Below are 17,113 nucleotides of genomic sequence, written 5' to 3' on the forward strand. Positions count from 1 at the left end.
AGGTTCAACCCTATGGTACTGCTCAAGGTTCGTGCAGTGGATCATGAGATCAGTAATCATTATCATGTTGCCCACTTTTCTTTCTGATCTTACCAATTGCGTTTATTCAAAAAACATAATCACATCCAAATTTTATTTGACAGTGTCACACACACACACACACACACACACACACACACACACACACACACACACACACACACACATATATATATATATATATATATAAATTTTTAGTGTGTGTGTGTGAAACTTTTTATCTTCTGAAGAGAACATTCTTTTGTTTTGTTTTGTCATGGTCAAACAAAAAATGAAATTCTTTCATCCTTTGTAGCCATGCTTTTGTTTGGTCACCTTTTCAGTGTACCTTTGAACAGGTACAATAGCGGAATGGTTAGAGAACTGGACTTTCAATCCATGGGTCCTGGGTTGAAATCCCATCCTTGTCTGGTGGGATGAGGGTGGAGGTTTTCTAATCCCTGTGTGAACCTGTGTGCCAACCAGCTAGAGCCTGACCCCCCTTCATACTTTTACACATGCAGAACTTCTAATGCGCATGTTAAAGATCCCATATCCCATGTCAGTATTTTGTGGGGTATGGAAACATGAAAATATGCAGCATGCACACCCTTAAAACAGAGTATGGCTGCCTAAATCATGGGGTATAAAGGTCCATGTATGTAAAAGCCCACTCTTAGAATATACTTTACGAGTAAACTTGGGAGCTGCTGTCCATGAACAGGGAAACAGATGACAAAGACAAAAAAGACACACTCTTTTGTTGTATTTGAAAGACTTCGTTTTCTTTTCTTTATAACTTAATGTTTCAATTAGAAATACATATAAACGCATACATGTATTCAAACATTGGTAAAAAAGCGAAAGAAGAAAAACCCAAGACGAAAATGATGACTACAAAGGATGAAAAAGGGGGAGCGATCCATAAGAAGAAAAGGATTAGATACAAAGAGACAGGCACGCGATAAAAGAGCGTCAAATAGAAAATACAATAGCAGTCAGATTAAGAACACCTACATAATAATGTCTTATAGTTACAGTTTGTGAATTTTAATATTCAAAGACTCAAATCAGTGTCAAGTATGTTTCAACAACTGCAGTAAGTGTGAAACAAGTCACCACAATGAAGTGACGGAAAAATAATCAAGATGGGTCAGAATGTTCCAAAAAGGCACGATAAACGAGCCAGTGTGTGCGAATGTTTGTATTGGTGCAGTTGACTTTTGCATTATGTTCTACTTTGTATCTGTATTTCAACTCCTTTTGGAATCCAGAAATATGTGGCTTTATTTGATTCTTTTTACATCTAAAGATATCGGACTTGGTAAACATTATGACAAAATCAAGTGTAATATCCATTTGAACTTCTGAATCTGTACTAAATATAACATTTCCGTTTAATTTCAAGTTGGAGGACGAGGTACACTTTTCATTTAATTCTCTTTGTAATGTGGACCAGAAATGCTGTACACATTTACGTCTTCATAGAAAGTGCACGATTGAGTCTCTCTGATCGAGACAAAAGTGCATCTGTCAATCCAACAATTTTCATTTCTTTAATAGTTATATTTGTTGCTAATAATCTGTGTACTATTCCAACCTGAAGCCATTTTAGCTTGAAATCTTTTATTTTGTTCATTTTCAAAAATACCTCTTTCCAATTAATTAAAACAGCAGTTTGGATTTAAGTCATTTGCAGTTAGTATATCATAGTATTGGTTTGCGCCTTTCTGTACCGAACAAAGAGCTCTCAAAGCAGCAGTTGTTTCCAGTGACTTATTGTATTTTATCTGTATGCTGAAAGTTTATATAATACTTTTAATAGCTGCTAAATAACCCGCATAAGTAACGAAATCCATGTTCATAGCATATTTTATGTTAAGGTCTGTCTGCTTCAGATCCTCCACATTGTCTATCAAAAAATGTACAATGCAATGAACCCCATTTCCACCACATTCTTTACGTTTTATAGTTTGGCCACCTACTATAATTTTCTCGTTAAATAGAACAGGTTCAGCTAACAAATGACTAGTTTTGGTTTGTACTTTATCACAGCATTGTTTGTAAGCCCTAGAAGTATGCACCAAAAACGTTCTCTTTTTATTTTTATCTTCTTTAAAAAAAAGAAAAGAAAAGGAAAAATCATATTTGTACCGCGAATCTTCAAGTCCCTTAAAATGGATGTCTACTGATGCAAATGCTTTTCCACTTGTGGTTCGTATTTTCAATTATATTTTCAAGTTTGGGGTTCCAAGCCCTCCATCTTTTATGTTCTTTATTGTTATTCCCTGCTTAACTTGTCATCTTTGTTATTCCACACAAATTGGAAGCATAGTGTTTGAAGTTTCTCGGTTATTTCATCGGGTGGGTTTGGCAAGAGCAGCCAGAGATATATTACTTTGGACAGAATTAGTGATTTTAGAATGGCAATTCTGTTTAGAGGTGTGGTACCTTTCTTTGGCCAAATGTTAAATACTACTTGAACTTCAGTTTTTTTTTCTCAGAGTATTTTTTAAATTCACACTTTGTTCAGTTGCTAGTGAACCAGATACCCAATATTCTTTTCTTTTTTCTTTTTTTTATTCCATATTTTTATGTCAATTTGATTTAGGCATGTACTTATCACTTGCATTTTTTCACTTCCAAGCCATTACTCGTATCTTTTCTGCACTAAATTAGCCATTTAGAATGTAAGCAAAAATCATAATTATGAATAGACAAAAAATCATGACAGAACGTACAGCTGAATCAGTTGAATACATCTAGGACTAATTACCAATTCTTCTGACTAATCATTAACCCCACAAACAAGGACAAATAGGAAAAATCATTTGAAAAGAAGATGGTACAATACATTTTTGTCATCAGCATAAGCATTAACCATATAGAATGCATTCATTGAGAAGAATGGTTTCACTCAAATAACCACGTAGCTGTGCGACATATTTCTGGTTTGTGTATGTGTTACAGCAACAAAAACAGCAGACATGGACATCAGCGTCAAGCTGACGGCCCCAGTAGCAGCGAGTTAAAGATCACACCACAGACCCAAGACCCAGCATCACATCCACGTTCACTAGTGGAAATACACAAAACACACCGAGCTGAATGTACTACACTGAATATAGATAGATTGATAAAAAGATATGTTTATATATATATATATATATATATATAGAGAGAGAGAGAGAGAGAGAGAGAGAGAGAGAGATACATTATAGCAAGTTCATCATACGCACACACACACACACGCACACACGCAGGCACGCAGGCACGCTGGCACGCACAGAATATCAGCGACATACACCAAAAAAGCACCATATAAAACATGAATGGAGAGAGAGAGATATATACTGAAATCGCGTAACCATTCGAGCTTTCTGGAGGTTGAAACATTATTTCTATTACACGTTATCTAAAAATGCATGAAAAATGAATAAATTGTAGCCAAGTGCTCAGCTGGCTACTAACCGTAGTTCAACTCACAGCACATGCCGCAAAGCAGACGACAGCTTTACTGCAGTGACGGTGTCCAACCATTGACATGAGGAGGTAACTCCTGTGGCGGAAGGCTATGCAAATTCGAATTTGAACTGTAAGCTGTTAAGTGTCCGCCAGTCATTTTTCGAGGTGCCACTCTCAAGCACACATCAAGCGTGTTGCACACACAGTCAGCTGCCTCAAATTCTGCTGCATTGTCTTATCTCTTCTTCTCATCTCCTTTTTCTTTATCTCCTTATAACTATTCTAAAATAAAACAATAGAAAACCCTCTTTGTGACTGGCCTCTACATGTTCCTGGCCTGTGCGTGAATCTTTTCTGTTCTTCAATGCAGTAAATCAGTATTCTCTTAAACTGTCCCTTTATAATAATACTACTCGGTTTTATAACATGGCTACAAAAGAAAGGAAACAGTCAATCTTGATCATTCTTCCACCACAAGCTACATTCAGATCCACCAGAGGTGGAGGTGCAGTTACATCAATTGGAACGGTAGACTTGGTATCAAGATTCTCCCTCACCCCTCTCCTCCCTAACCTCAACATTCCACACATGGATGTCCATTTGTAACACCACTCTCGCAGGTTTGGCAAGTAAGTACCAACACTGTCACATTCTTGTCACCAAGCACGCCAGGAGCAGTAACGACAACATTCGTTAAAGTCTGTTTTTCATAAATACGGTATTTCATTCCACTGAGAGAAGACGGAAGAAACGTGGTAAGGCAAGGCAAGGAGTTTATTTAGAATGTAGTGAAAATAGGGTTCATCTTTAAAATTATATATCATGCAAATAAACAGAGCAATGTCAGATATTAGAAATAAACTCATTCGTTCAATCAATATTAATACCCATTAACAAGTAATATTTCACTCATAATACAAACACTTTCTTTCCTATAGATAGACAAAATATAAATGGAGGTGGAGTGCAGAAAGTAAGTCTCCAACAGTTAAGGAAATGAAATAAATGAATAATTAGTTGTTTTTCTTTTTGAATAACAAGCACCATTGAATACCAAAATGGGAATGTTATTTATTCAATGAATAGTCTGCATGTGTTTATGCGCCTGCGTGTGTGCGTGCGTGTGCGTGTGTGAGTACATGCGCACGCATGACTTAGTTTCAGGGTGTCAGTCTTTCGTATTATTTCTCATTTCTCTGTTAAAGAGCACATCAACGTCAGTGTAAAAGCCTACTTTGATTATTTTTCTATCTTTAAGTTTGCATATCACTTTTTCTTTCGAAGTCCATACCAACCGACATGGTTGGTGAGTGACTGAGACTTACTTCAGCAGCTGATAACTGGCTTGCATCAGGTCCTCACTAACTGACATACATGACTCTTTCAGTCGATGCCGCTCGGCAAGAACCATTCCTCTCTTTAGTCTTGACAGGAAACGAAGGAGGATCGGTCGTGGTCTGTCGCCTGTTTGCCCGCTCGATGCGTGATGTCCGCATCACTCGTGGAAATGGAAGTAACCCCAACCTGTTTGTTGAACACCTCAATGGGCACAGTAGCCGAGTGGTTAAAGCGTTGGACTTTGAATCTGAGGGTCCTGGGTTCGAATCTCGGTAACAGAGCCTGGTGGGTAAAGGGTGGAGAGTTTTCCGAATTCCCAGGTCAACATATGTGCAATCCTGCAAGTGCCTGAACCCCCTTCTTGTGTATACGCACACAGGAAATCAAATAAGCACGTTAAAAATCCTGTAATCCATGTCAGCATTCGGTGGGTTATGGAAACAAAAACATACACAGCATGCACGCCCCTGAAAACGGAGTGATGCTGCCTGCATGGCGGGGTAAATAAACAAAATGGTCATACACGTAAAATGTTACACGTCTGTATGAGTATGTGTGTACATGTGTGCGTGGCTTAAACATGTCACTTTTATATCTGTTTCAAAATCGTCTTTTGTCACCATATTGAGTAAAGTATCTTTATTATTTTGTAACGAGTTCTTTGGGTTTTTTTTAATCCGTGTCGTCGACTGAGGATTTTTCCCTGTCACTGTCTTTATTTCTTTTGTTTTTCTCGCTAATAACTGGAGTGCTCAAAGCACTATCACTAGCAGAGGAGGTTGAGGTTTGGTTTCTTTGGTCCCCGTGAGACTATCTCAGGTCCCGGGACCAACGGGTTCTGCCATGTGCGATCGGGCCAATGTGTCTTTCTAGACGCGTTTAGGCGGGATAGCTCGGACTCCCAACAGTCAGAAAGGCAAGGTAAGGCAAGGCAAGGCAAAAAGTCTATTTCTTGTGGCCCCCTAGGACTGTGGGGGATTTGAGTTCGGGCATGACCCCAAGTTACCCCAATTGGAGTGTGATTTTGTTGAGTGATGTGCCGCATTCCCGTGTTCTCCCCAGGTCAGGTCACCCCAGTATCGCAACGGAAGGGGATCTTAGGTGTATGACCCTCACCTGCTGGTCAGGTGACACCACTGTCCAGATGGTTTCCCCTTCTGGGGGAGGCACGCATGTGTCAGGCAGGCCCGGGCTGTCGGCCGCCAGTCTGCCGGCGGTCTGACACCCAGGTTGGGACAGGTTACTGGACTTCCCGTTGACTGGTCAAGTTCTTTCTTTTTTTCCTTCCTAGAGGTCAATGTGCCAGTGAGCTTTGGGGATGGGCTCACAGGATGGTTGGCACCCACGGGTAGATCTCCCCATTCTATCCGTACAGTGGCGCGCACCTGGCGACTCTGGGATGCCAGGAGGGCCAGGGATGACCCCAGGTCCTTTCCTCCCTAGACTCAGCCCAGCACCCCTTACCCTATACACTTGGTGCGTCAGATGGCTCCAGCCTGTCTACTTGTCGGTCGGCCCACGGACCCAACACCAAAGTTGTACAGGAACTCACTCCTACTGGGCCACCTTCTCCCTTGCTGGAGGTCCTGGTGCCAGGGGTCCCTTTGGGAGGGTGTCATGGAGTCATTCGACCCCATGGGTGGATTCTCTTTTTCAAACCATACGCAGATGCTTCTATGGTGCAAGCTTGGCTGCTATGAGGCTTGGGGAGAACACTCATCCTCTTCCTTCTGGACTCTGCTGCGCACCTCTTACCGGTCGGCACGCATCGAGGGGTTGGCTGTGAACACCCAATCTCTGGTCAAAGCAGCCTACATGGTCATCTTACATCACCTTCAAGGACCCTTTCCCTTGGGCTCCCCTTACTAGCGCCTCCGTCTAGGGACTGACCACTTCTGGGTCACCCCAACAAGATCAGTGAAGCTTGCCGCTTCTTTTTACCACTCGTTCTTGCATTGGGAAGATTACTGGATGTTCATGCCCTCCATGCATGTCCCTTCCTAACCATCTCAGGCGGTACAAAGTGACGAGATTGGAACAACCCTCGTAGGCGTTGCAGCAGGCATAAAGGGGATAATCAGCCAGCAACTTACCAGCCTTTTGATTGGCCGACTCTTCTTTCCACTGGACCACACACCCAAATCTGGAGACCCTCTTGGGTGTGTCCAGGTGTGAAGGAACCCTGCCTTATATGGACTGGGAGGTTAATTTCGAATTGCTGTTCTGGGGTGGGAGAATACAGACGGTTATTCCTCCCGTCTCCTTGGTTCCAGGTCGAGTCAATGTTCACTTTGTGTTCAGGCTGAATCCAGTTTGGTCCTGGCGGCACTGGGGCTGACCATCCCCACATGGGTCACTCTGCCATCAGCCCTCCAAATCTGCGCTTCATGCCACAATATCACCATTAACCCTTCTTTGGCAGCACGGCGCCACCTCCAGGACCACTTCTTGTCAAAAGGTCCTACAGACGGCACAGGAGTTGATGATTAAGCTTGCCCACATGGGCAGGGGTAATTATTCTGAAACCCCCCCCCCCCCCCCCCCCCACCCAGCATGGAGTCTGTCCCAGCGTGGAAGTACCTCAATAGACATGAATGAAAAAGACTCTTCCAGGGGTGCGGTTGGGTCCTCATGCATCCCTGTTCACCCAACCCTCTATGGTGTGAAGCCCTATGGGCAGGACAGAGGGCGTGTCCCACAACCCCTTTCCTTCCCTACTCTGGACACTCTTTCTCCAAGACGTTTGGCTGAGGCGGACAAATACGCCTGTTGGTGCCTGCTACATGTTTCCTCCTCGTTATGCTGTATTTGTCGCTTTCCTCTACAGGGCCAGTCACGTGTAGGAAGAGCATAGACTCCCGCAAGGTTCGGAGTTGTCTTCTCCTGAATCTCTTTAACTCTTCAGCTATCCACGGCTGACTACTTTTGGCGACAGAGTGGTTGCCAGTCTGACATCTAAGGCAGTGCTACTACCAGCGTACACCTCAACTTCATGCTTGCCAGAAGGGGCGCCGTCATCCATCTCTCTAACATCCCGTGGGAAGAAAGAGCTGCCTTCCACCCAGCAGCACTCCTCCTTGGGTCTTTATCCCCTGGAGAGAGCTGGGGTCTGATTACACCCCAAATGACACAGACACACTTTAGATCCTCAGGTTGTTCAGCCGTAGCAAGTAGGGGTTCTCTCCCATGCACAACAGTGGCACGACGTGGGACTCGACGATTGGGTTATCTGGATGCATGCTATTTTGGGCGGAAGATTCCCCTTCTTCTAAGACCCACTCCTCTCCCCTATGTATTCAGCTTAGAGGAGCAAGATAACATTTTGACGATGGGGCTATCACACGGCTTCTTGAAGGCATGACATCAGACCTCAAACCGGGGCCCTGGGTTTTATGGCCGCCCGCTTGTGATTCTAAAGGTCCCCAGAGGGAGGCAACCAATCCTGGATTTGTTCCCCTCACCACTTCCTTCCAAATTCTTATAAACACACAGGCATTCATTTGCGAGACCATTCAGCAGTGCAATGTGCTGCTGCTTTCAACCTGCAGGATGTGGGTTTCCAGATCCTCATTCATCCGGCATCCTGCTGGTACCGGACGTTCATGTAGAAGGACAGGATAATCTAGTTCTCTGCCCTCTGCTTTGGTCATTCCATTGCCACCTATCCTCTGTTGAAGGTGGGGCTGGCATGGGTATTCAGGTTCAGATTAGAGTTCCTGTGTGTAGCTACACAACTGACTCGACTTGGCACAGTCGCAGGCCATGTGTACAAAGCACACGTCCAGAATTCTGGACGGATTGTCGTAAAAAGGGGGAAACTGCACTCTCGCCAAGTTAGTCCTCCAAATTCTGCCACACGGTCCATGATGGTTGGTCAGGGGTTTTAAGTGTTCAGTTCAAGGTGCACAGAGACAAGGCTTGTCTCAGAGGACTTAGCCCAGGGTCATGCACATCTGTCTGGGAGATTTGTTCCTCAGAATGACATTAGCAATTGCTTATTCCCCCCCTCCCTACCCCCCCCCTCCCCCTGGCTCAGCCCCCATACTTCAAGTGACGCTCTTCACGATGCATTCTCACGAGGAATAAGGAGCCCACTCGGGCTCACTTCTTGCAGCCGTGATTTGGTCGTCACGTGAGCCCAAGTGAAACTTTACTCTTCTGGAACTTGCAGCAGTTCGCTGGGATCAATTACACTCCACAGGGGAGGAGGCCATAAAGAATATCCACACGTTCACAGACAACACAACTGCTGTGTACGTGAGCACAAAATAGGTGGGTGCGGGGGCCTTTATTAACCTCAGACTCTCCTTTGCTTTTGCTACAAGGGCATTGAGCTCTCAGCAAGACACAGAGTGGCAGTATCAACCTCAGCAGGTGCTCGAATCAGGTTCAAGAGTGTCCTCCACTTGGAGTGGACCCTACACAACGACACCCTGCAGGGGGGTGTGATGTTTAGGGTCTCCACAGAGAGTGGTTCTCTTTGCCACAGGTCAACAGAAGACCCCTGTTTTCTGTCACACTGGTTCTAGACGCTGAAGCTTGGGCAGCGAATTCTCTAGACTGGAGCAAGCTGACCGCTTACACTCTCCTTACTTCCCAATCCCGCCCAAGGTGGTTTGAAAGCCGGGTGGGAACGCCAACAGATCAGAACCTAAGGCGTTTTCAGTTCCTTTGCTACTGGATTTTTCGAGCTCAGGAGGCACCCGCTGTTGCCACTCCAGCCACCTTTCAGCACTTGGTGCTTTTTGCCAGGATTTGGAGGTGGCCTTCTGCCGTTCAGAGATTTCTTTAATCAGTTTCCACCTCAGGGAAGTCTGTATGCTCATGGCACATGTTCCTAGGGGTTTCCTTTGTCGTAGCTAACTCAACTGTCACTGTTACATGGGGCCCCCGTTTGAACCAGCTGGCACTGCCGTCCTCCATTTTCTTTGAAATCTGCATCAGTTTGACATCAGTTTGGTAGAGTGTATGACACCAAAATGAGGATTTTGTGTTATATTCCCAGTTTGGTAAAATATACTTACCATGTCAAACTCAGTGCCCGCCCATCCGTCCCCATGCTTCTTGCCGTGCTTCACATGGGGTATTTCTTTGCTGGCAATTGAAATGATTAAATGATCAATTACCTCCTGCCGGGAATGGCGTTTCATTGGCTAGCAGATGGCGGTCTAATGGTGAGACGTTTTATCACTGAGTTGCCGCGAAAATATTTAGCCGAGAGGAGCAAACAGATAAGCCAGGTTTGCATCAGTTTTACATGGTAAGTATATTTAACCAAACTGGGAATATAATACAAATTCCTCATATTGTATTTGGAAGCTTTTCTCTCTGGGATACACATCAAGACGTCAGTTTCGCTGACTTTCTGGAATAAACTTCTGTTTCACTGACGTTCTAGAACAAACTTCTGTTTCTCTGACTTTCTGGAATAAACTTTTGTTTCAATATGACATTCTGGAAAAGACAACAACAGTTGTTTCAATATGGCTTTCTGGAATTGAATTTCAGCTTCATTCGGATGAAAATAATATAGGCGATGTGCACTTTTGCGTGTAGTCTTTATTTGTTGTATTATTATCGAGTGCTTGCATGAACGTGCGCGCGCGCGCCTGTGTGTGTGTGTGTGTTCTCAAAGCAGCAAGATTCGAGTTTGCATGCGTGCTATTGCTCATGTTCTCGCGATCAGGTATTTTGTGGAAAGATGTGAGCTATCCCGTATTTTCACAAACTGTCTTCTTGTGATGAGTTGTGTCCCCAGCACATGAGAAAGCTACGAGGAATGATACCGACTGCGTGCCTAGTTTTGTGCAAATGGTTGCCTATAAATTTATCAAATTTGTTGAGAGAGAGGGAAGGGAGGGGGTGTAAAGATTTTAATTACCTTGTTTCTTTCGTTTTTTTTCTCAAGGCCTGACTAAGCGCGTTGGGTTAAGCTGCTGGTCAGGCATCTGCTTGGCAGATGTGGTGTAGCGTATATGGATTTGTCCGAACGCAGTGACGCCTCCTTGAGCTACTGAAACTGAAACTGAATTGTTTCTTTCGTGTTTGTGGTTGCTACTATTTATTTCAATATTTTCGTGAAGCGAAGGGAAGCATCCATTGCAGTGTGGGTTGTGCTGATTGCACGGGAATCTCATGTGTCTCAGTTCAGGCTGTCACTGAACTGAGATCAGCCTTTCCTCAGCTGGTCAGTCAGTGACAGGATTCTGGGCTTTTCGCCCGCGACTGGCATAGGAGGCAGTTGTGTCTGCTTTGCGTTCTTCAGGGCTGTTTGCCCGATTCTGCACTCGTGAGTGGGGATAGTTTTCCTCAAAATGGTTGGTGTTCTTCGGTCGGTGTTCTGTATTCTATGTCTTTCAGCGTCTGGGTAGCGGTACCCGCCTGGAAGTGCTTTCAGCGTTCCCACTTTCCGTGTCTTCCACTGACTTCCCTGTCCATCCACTGACTTCCCTACCCTTCCACTGTGCATCCATTGTTCTTCCCCTTGGAATCCCACTGCCAGCCTTTGACGTCCATGGTCTGGGCCTCCATTGACCGCTGCCACCTGCCGCTGCCTTCCATCACCAGCGTTCTCCGGCCTTGTGCTTCTGCTTTAGTTCATTTCCAGTCTCGTCGTCACTTACTGTTCCTCGTCGTCGTCACTTACCGTTCCCGCTCATCTTCTTCGTCGTCGTCACTGTTCTTCGTTGTCGTCACTTACTGTTCTCCATCGTCGTCGTCGACACTACTTCATCATCGTCGCAACCTCCTTACCTCATCATCAACATTGTGCTTATGTTTTCATGTCACCATCTACACACACATTCACACATCATAAAAGTGATTTATTCACCTGCGATGACTGTCAAAAAACACTTGCCAACTATGTATTTCAGTGCATGCGTATTAGATGACCGTTTATTTCTTTGTTCCCTTTGTTCTTTGTTGTGTCTATTAATCCTTCGGGATTTTATGACAATAAATAAGTCAAGTCAAGTCAAGTCAAGTCAAGTCAAGTCACACTCACACACACACTCACTCATGTGCTAAATCGTTTATTTTCCTTCCAGGAGTGAATTTATTCACTCTTGAGACCATTGGCCTTCACTTGAAGGATTGTGATTATTTCCACGTTTGTGCCATTCCATACCCTGTAGTTAATTTGCTGGATAACTTGTCTTTGTAGTAGTGTGCTTTGTTGTTTTCCGTCGTCTGTTAAACACTCTGTGCATTGTTTGCTCCATGTACCGAATACATATATATTGAACTATTATTCTGTTATAGCATGTGTTTGTGTTGTCGGGGTGTTAGTGCTGGGTTAGGTGGGGGTTACTAATCCGGTCTCATATAGAACGTGACATCCGTAACTCCAGCGATATATGGATATTGTATGATGTAATCACTGTCAGACTCCAACTTTTTACCGGTGTCTGTGTCTGACAGACACTGTGATATATACACCGATAAACGACATCACAAAAATGTCCTCGTTGTCTGGCTCATGTGGCAGATCCCGGCCTGTTTCTCAGAGAATGACGTGGTACGGGTACGTGATGACGTCAAGCTGCTCAAACTTCTCAATTGTCGGGTGGGATGGAAATCTGCCATGGAGAAGGTAATCCTTGACTGTCACTCGGCGTCTTTTGCTACTACTACTACTAAGTTTCGTCAACATCCGTCCTTCCTGACATATAGCACACCTGTTTCATTTTCACCTTCCATTCGCAGTCTTGGCGCGATCCAAGACAAGTCTCCAACAGCACATTTCGAATGTCTGGAAAGTTGCCTATCTGGAACTGCATAGAATCAGCTCTACCTGCCACTATCTCTCAACTGATGCAACCAGAACACTTGTATGCGCTTTGGTTATCTCAAAATTGTATCATTGCAATTTTCTTTTGGCCGGCGTTCCCAAATATCTGTTAGATTTAAAACGAATTCAGAATAACGCTCCCAGACTCATTTGCAGAGCTTCTAAATTTGACAATGTTTCTCCACTGGTTGCCGGTTTCTGACCGAACATACTTTAAGCTATCCATTCTCACTTTTTCTGCAGTCAACAGATCTGGCCCAGAGTATCTTTCTGAACTCCTCCATATCTATAATCCGCCTCGCCAGCTCCATTCTTCCTCTGATACTCGACTTCTCAGGATACCTCACATCAAAAGTAAAACCTACGGACACAGATCATTTTCTTTGTCAATCACCAAGGATGTGGAACAAGCTCCCTGATAACCTCCGTCATTCTGACTCCCTTACCTCTTTCATATCTGGTCTCAAAACTCACCTCTTTCCTCAGTAATAAGTTCAGTTGTGGCAGGACCACTTCTTTGCGTGTGGTGTGCTTGACTATGTGTGTATGTATGTGTACACATATACATGCATGTGTATGAATGAGTATTTGTGTGTGTTGATATGTTTGATCACGCACGCGTGTGCGCGCGTTTGTGCATGTGTGTTTGTGTGTGCTTATGTGTGCGTATGTGTGGAGGGCTGCTGCTATATACAGAGGTATGTTAAATGTATGTATGCTGTGTGTGTGTGTGTGTGTGTGTGTATGTGTGTGTGTGTGTGTTTGTGTGCTACTGTTTGAGTGTATGTTACTCACATTTTGGTGTGTGAACATAACATTGATGTAATGTGTTTTACAAACAAGTGTTTTGTATAGCACCAGAACAGATTTCTGAAAAGTGTACTTTATCCATTATTATTGTCACTACCTGCTACTACTTCTACTACTATCCGTCACTATCTGTCTACTGCTGCAATCAAAACACTTGAGTGCGCTTTTATTCTCTCAAGACTGGATAACTGTAATTTTCTTTTGGTCGGTGCAGCGCCTGAAAATGACCCCAAGCACGGTTGTGACTCACCTGGACTCACCCTGAAATACTCCCCTTGGAGTTATTTTAGGACAGGTCATATCTTTTACTCCACCTCCTGCCACTCCAACTGGAAAACCTGAATTTTCCAAAATGCGCATTTTGAAAATCGCGTACCATTGAATTTACAAAGCAAGAGGTAAGGTCACATTTAGAGAGAAGTATTCCAAGATCAGCTGAAAAAGACTCTTTTAAATCTGGCCTCAAAGCTCAACACTTCTCTCAACAAAAAGTTTGTTGTGGTTATGTCCATCCAAGCAGTACAATTATATGTATCCATTTATAAGTGGTACGCTTGACTGTGTACATACATGTGTATGCATATGCATGTATGTGTGTGTGTGTGTGTGTGCGCGCGCGCGCGCGCGTGTGTACATGGGGGGGGGGGGGGGGGAGTGGAGTGGTGGTTATGTATATAGACATGTTTGTATGAATGTATAAATTGTGTTTATGTGTGTACATAACTTGCTTGGTACAGTTTGATGTGTATATGCCACTTTGATGTATTGTATTGTATTACTCTTGTCAAACAGATTTCTCTGTGGTACACACGGACTGCTCTCCCCAGGGAGAGTGCATCGCTACACTGAGAGCGCCACCCTTTTTGTATTTTTTTTCCTGCCTGCAGTTTTTTTGTTTGTTTTCCTATCGGAGCAGATTTTATCTACAGAATTTTGCCAGGGATAACCCTCTTTTTTGCTGTGGGTTCTTTTACGTGCGCTAAGTGCATTCTGCACACGGGACCTCGGTTTATCGTCTCATCCGAATGACTAGCATCCAGACCACCACTCAAGGTCTAGTGGAGGGGGAGAAAATACTGGCGACTCTACGTGATTGATACCCCTTGTACTGAGCCACTACGACGTCCAGCCATCAACCCAGTTGAAAGTGTACAAGACAGTCGTTAAGACAGCCTATTCTACGGTTATGATACCTGGACTTTTTTCAGAAGTCGCATCACGCTTCTAGAGCGCTTCCATATGCGCATAATCTTAGGCACACGGTGGCAGGACAAGGTCACAAACCTAGAGATCCTGGACAGAGCAGAGGCCACAGGCATCGAAGCCATTATCCTCAAAGCCCAGATTCGTTGGACAGGCTACGTCATCCGAATGGATGACTCCAGAATCCCAAAGCAACTCATGTATGGCGAACTCTGCATTGGCATTAAAAAAAGCGAGGAAGGCCCCCCAAACGCTTTAAAGACTTCGTAAATGCCAACATTGTGCATGCTGAAATCCCCCGAAGGCAGTTAGAGGAGCGGGCACACGACAGGGCTGGCTGGCGTGCTCTGACAAAGCAAGCAGCACAACAGCTTTGAGAAGTACCGCCACAGCAGCATCTCTTGGCCCGCGAGAAGAGGAAGGCAGCAGCAGCGATGCCCAAAGAGCCCAGACAGTTTCCCTGACGTCACTACAGACCCCTACGAAGATAAAAACTGGGACTCCATAGCTGTATGCGAGTCCACACACACAAGTCCACAGACGCGCATTGATGTTATCGTTGGACACCAAGTCTACCAAGTGACTATTACTACTACTGCTACTTTTCTTCTTCTTATTCTTACCCACCTCCTCGTCTCCCCCTGGTCTTATTCTCCATTTTCATCCTCTCTCTCTCTCTCTCTCTCTCTCTCTCTCTCTCTCTCTGTCTCTCTGTTCAGCCTTCCTAGATCCTTCCTGCCTCTCTCCCCCACCACAGAACCTTCTTCTGTACGTACATTCTACTTCCTTTGTGTCACACTCACCAAACACATTCCTCTGTTCTCCCGCACTTAAAAGACAGCTGGCAAAGTAGGTCGGGTGGCGAGGGTGGACGACGATGGCAACATACGGGTGGATTTCCATGGTGTTCAGTATTTCTTCGCACCCGCCAGCTGCCTCCCAGTGACTGATGGTGCCACCCCACAGGATACCCTGCCCTCGCCCCCTGGGAGTCTGGCAGCGGGAGCTCATGGGAACAGCCAGATACCGAACATTGATGATAGACAAGGTAATGTGAGATGGTGGCGGTGTTGGTAATGACGATGTTGGCGACTGTGATGAGCGTAATTAAGATGGTAGTGATGATCATGGTGGTGGTGTCAATGATGACGACTATGATGATCGTGATGTGGCAGTAGCAGCAGCAGCAGTAGTGGTTATACAATACAATACAGTTCAATAAAATATAAGTATCCCTGATAAACTGAATAAACTTCAGTGCATTGAGAATCACGCAGTCCGACTCTTGCTCCGTAAACCCATGCACAAGAGTGCAAAATCACTGCTCAGATGACTTCACTGGATTCATATGAAGGCTAGAATCCAAAGCAAGATTTCTTGTCTCTGCTTTCGGTGTCTGTATCACAGCAATATGCCATCATATGTTTCTGATCTTCTCCATCTGTACCACCCTTCTACGGTTCTATGTTCTTTTGACACCTCTCTGTTACAGTTCGTCTCTCTTGAGTCCTTTGGCAAAAAATCTTTTCCCGTCTTTTGGCCCAACTGTCTGGAACTCCCTACCTCTGTCCATGAGTGAAAACTCACTGCTTTGCAACTTTCAAAAAATGACAACAAAACACCACCAGCTTGAAGGCATGTCTTTGAAATTCACCTCTCTCCTGGTGCCCGCGACAGTGTGAGTGTGTGCTTGTATCTGTTTTCTGTATACATGTTGTAGAGGTGTTGTGTGTGGAAGAGAGAGAGATGAAGGTTGAGACTGATTTTTAAGTACTGTGATTTTAGTTGTGTATTGTTTGGGTTTCTGATATGTGCGTTAGATTTTAAGTATTGTGACATGGTTTTTATATGTAACATCAGTGTCAGGTATTGGGATATGACATTCAATTATTTAGATGTTTTGATATGTATTTTGAATGTTGTGGACGCTGTTTTTGTGTGTGAATGAATATACGTTATTGCTAGTGTTTGATGTCTGTGCAGAGTTATGAATGGAAGTTGACATTTTAATGTTTAAAGGCATGTTTTAAACATCATTTCTACATCGTACAGCGCAGTTGAGCATGTTTTACATGGAAAGGTGCTATTTGAATTCAAGTATCATTATGGTGATGATGATTATCATTATCACTGTTATTATTACGAACGCAATACAGTGCAATACATTTTTATTAGCCGGAATTACTTGCAGAGTTGTGGAGTTCCTTGTGGTGATGATGATGGTAGTGATGATGCTGATGAAGGCAACAACAACCATGTAGATGACGACGACGATGATGGTGGTGGTGATGATGATGATACAAAACAAACAATATACTCGACAGAATGTACACTTTTTTTTTTCTTTTTTTAAAAATACGTCTGGTCTCACGGTTGGAATCGCAACTGGAAGTGGGTCACAACGCACGAGTCATACACGTCCATTGAACACCAGCGCATTTCAGTCAGGTTGCTCGGACTGGATCTGTTGGATGATTTGGTGGTTCT

The 17,113-nt window shown here is 44.2% G+C and overlaps 1 protein-coding gene across 3 annotated transcripts in view; it reads left to right on the forward strand.

Moving 5' to 3' along the window:
• LOC143287545 (E3 ubiquitin-protein ligase MIB2-like) overlaps positions 1 to 17,113 on the forward strand; it is an 80,763-nt gene that overhangs the window by 16,596 nt on the left and 47,054 nt on the right. For all 3 annotated transcript variants that reach the window (XR_013055978.1, XM_076595603.1, XM_076595604.1), the window contains 3 exons: positions 1 to 27; positions 12,311 to 12,415; positions 15,464 to 15,674. The exon at positions 1 to 27 is cut by the window's left edge and continues 75 nt beyond it. Coding sequence is in view for 2 of the 3 variants with exons in the window: in XM_076595603.1 (XP_076451718.1) it covers positions 1 to 27; positions 12,311 to 12,415; positions 15,464 to 15,674 (343 nt within the window). In the remaining variant the exon portion in view is untranslated. The remainder of the gene's footprint in view (positions 28 to 12,310; positions 12,416 to 15,463; positions 15,675 to 17,113) is intronic.

The sequence above is a fragment of the Babylonia areolata genome, chromosome 11, assembly GCF_041734735.1.
Source record: "Babylonia areolata isolate BAREFJ2019XMU chromosome 11, ASM4173473v1, whole genome shotgun sequence".
Classification (NCBI taxonomy): domain Eukaryota; kingdom Metazoa; phylum Mollusca; class Gastropoda; order Neogastropoda; family Buccinidae; genus Babylonia; species Babylonia areolata.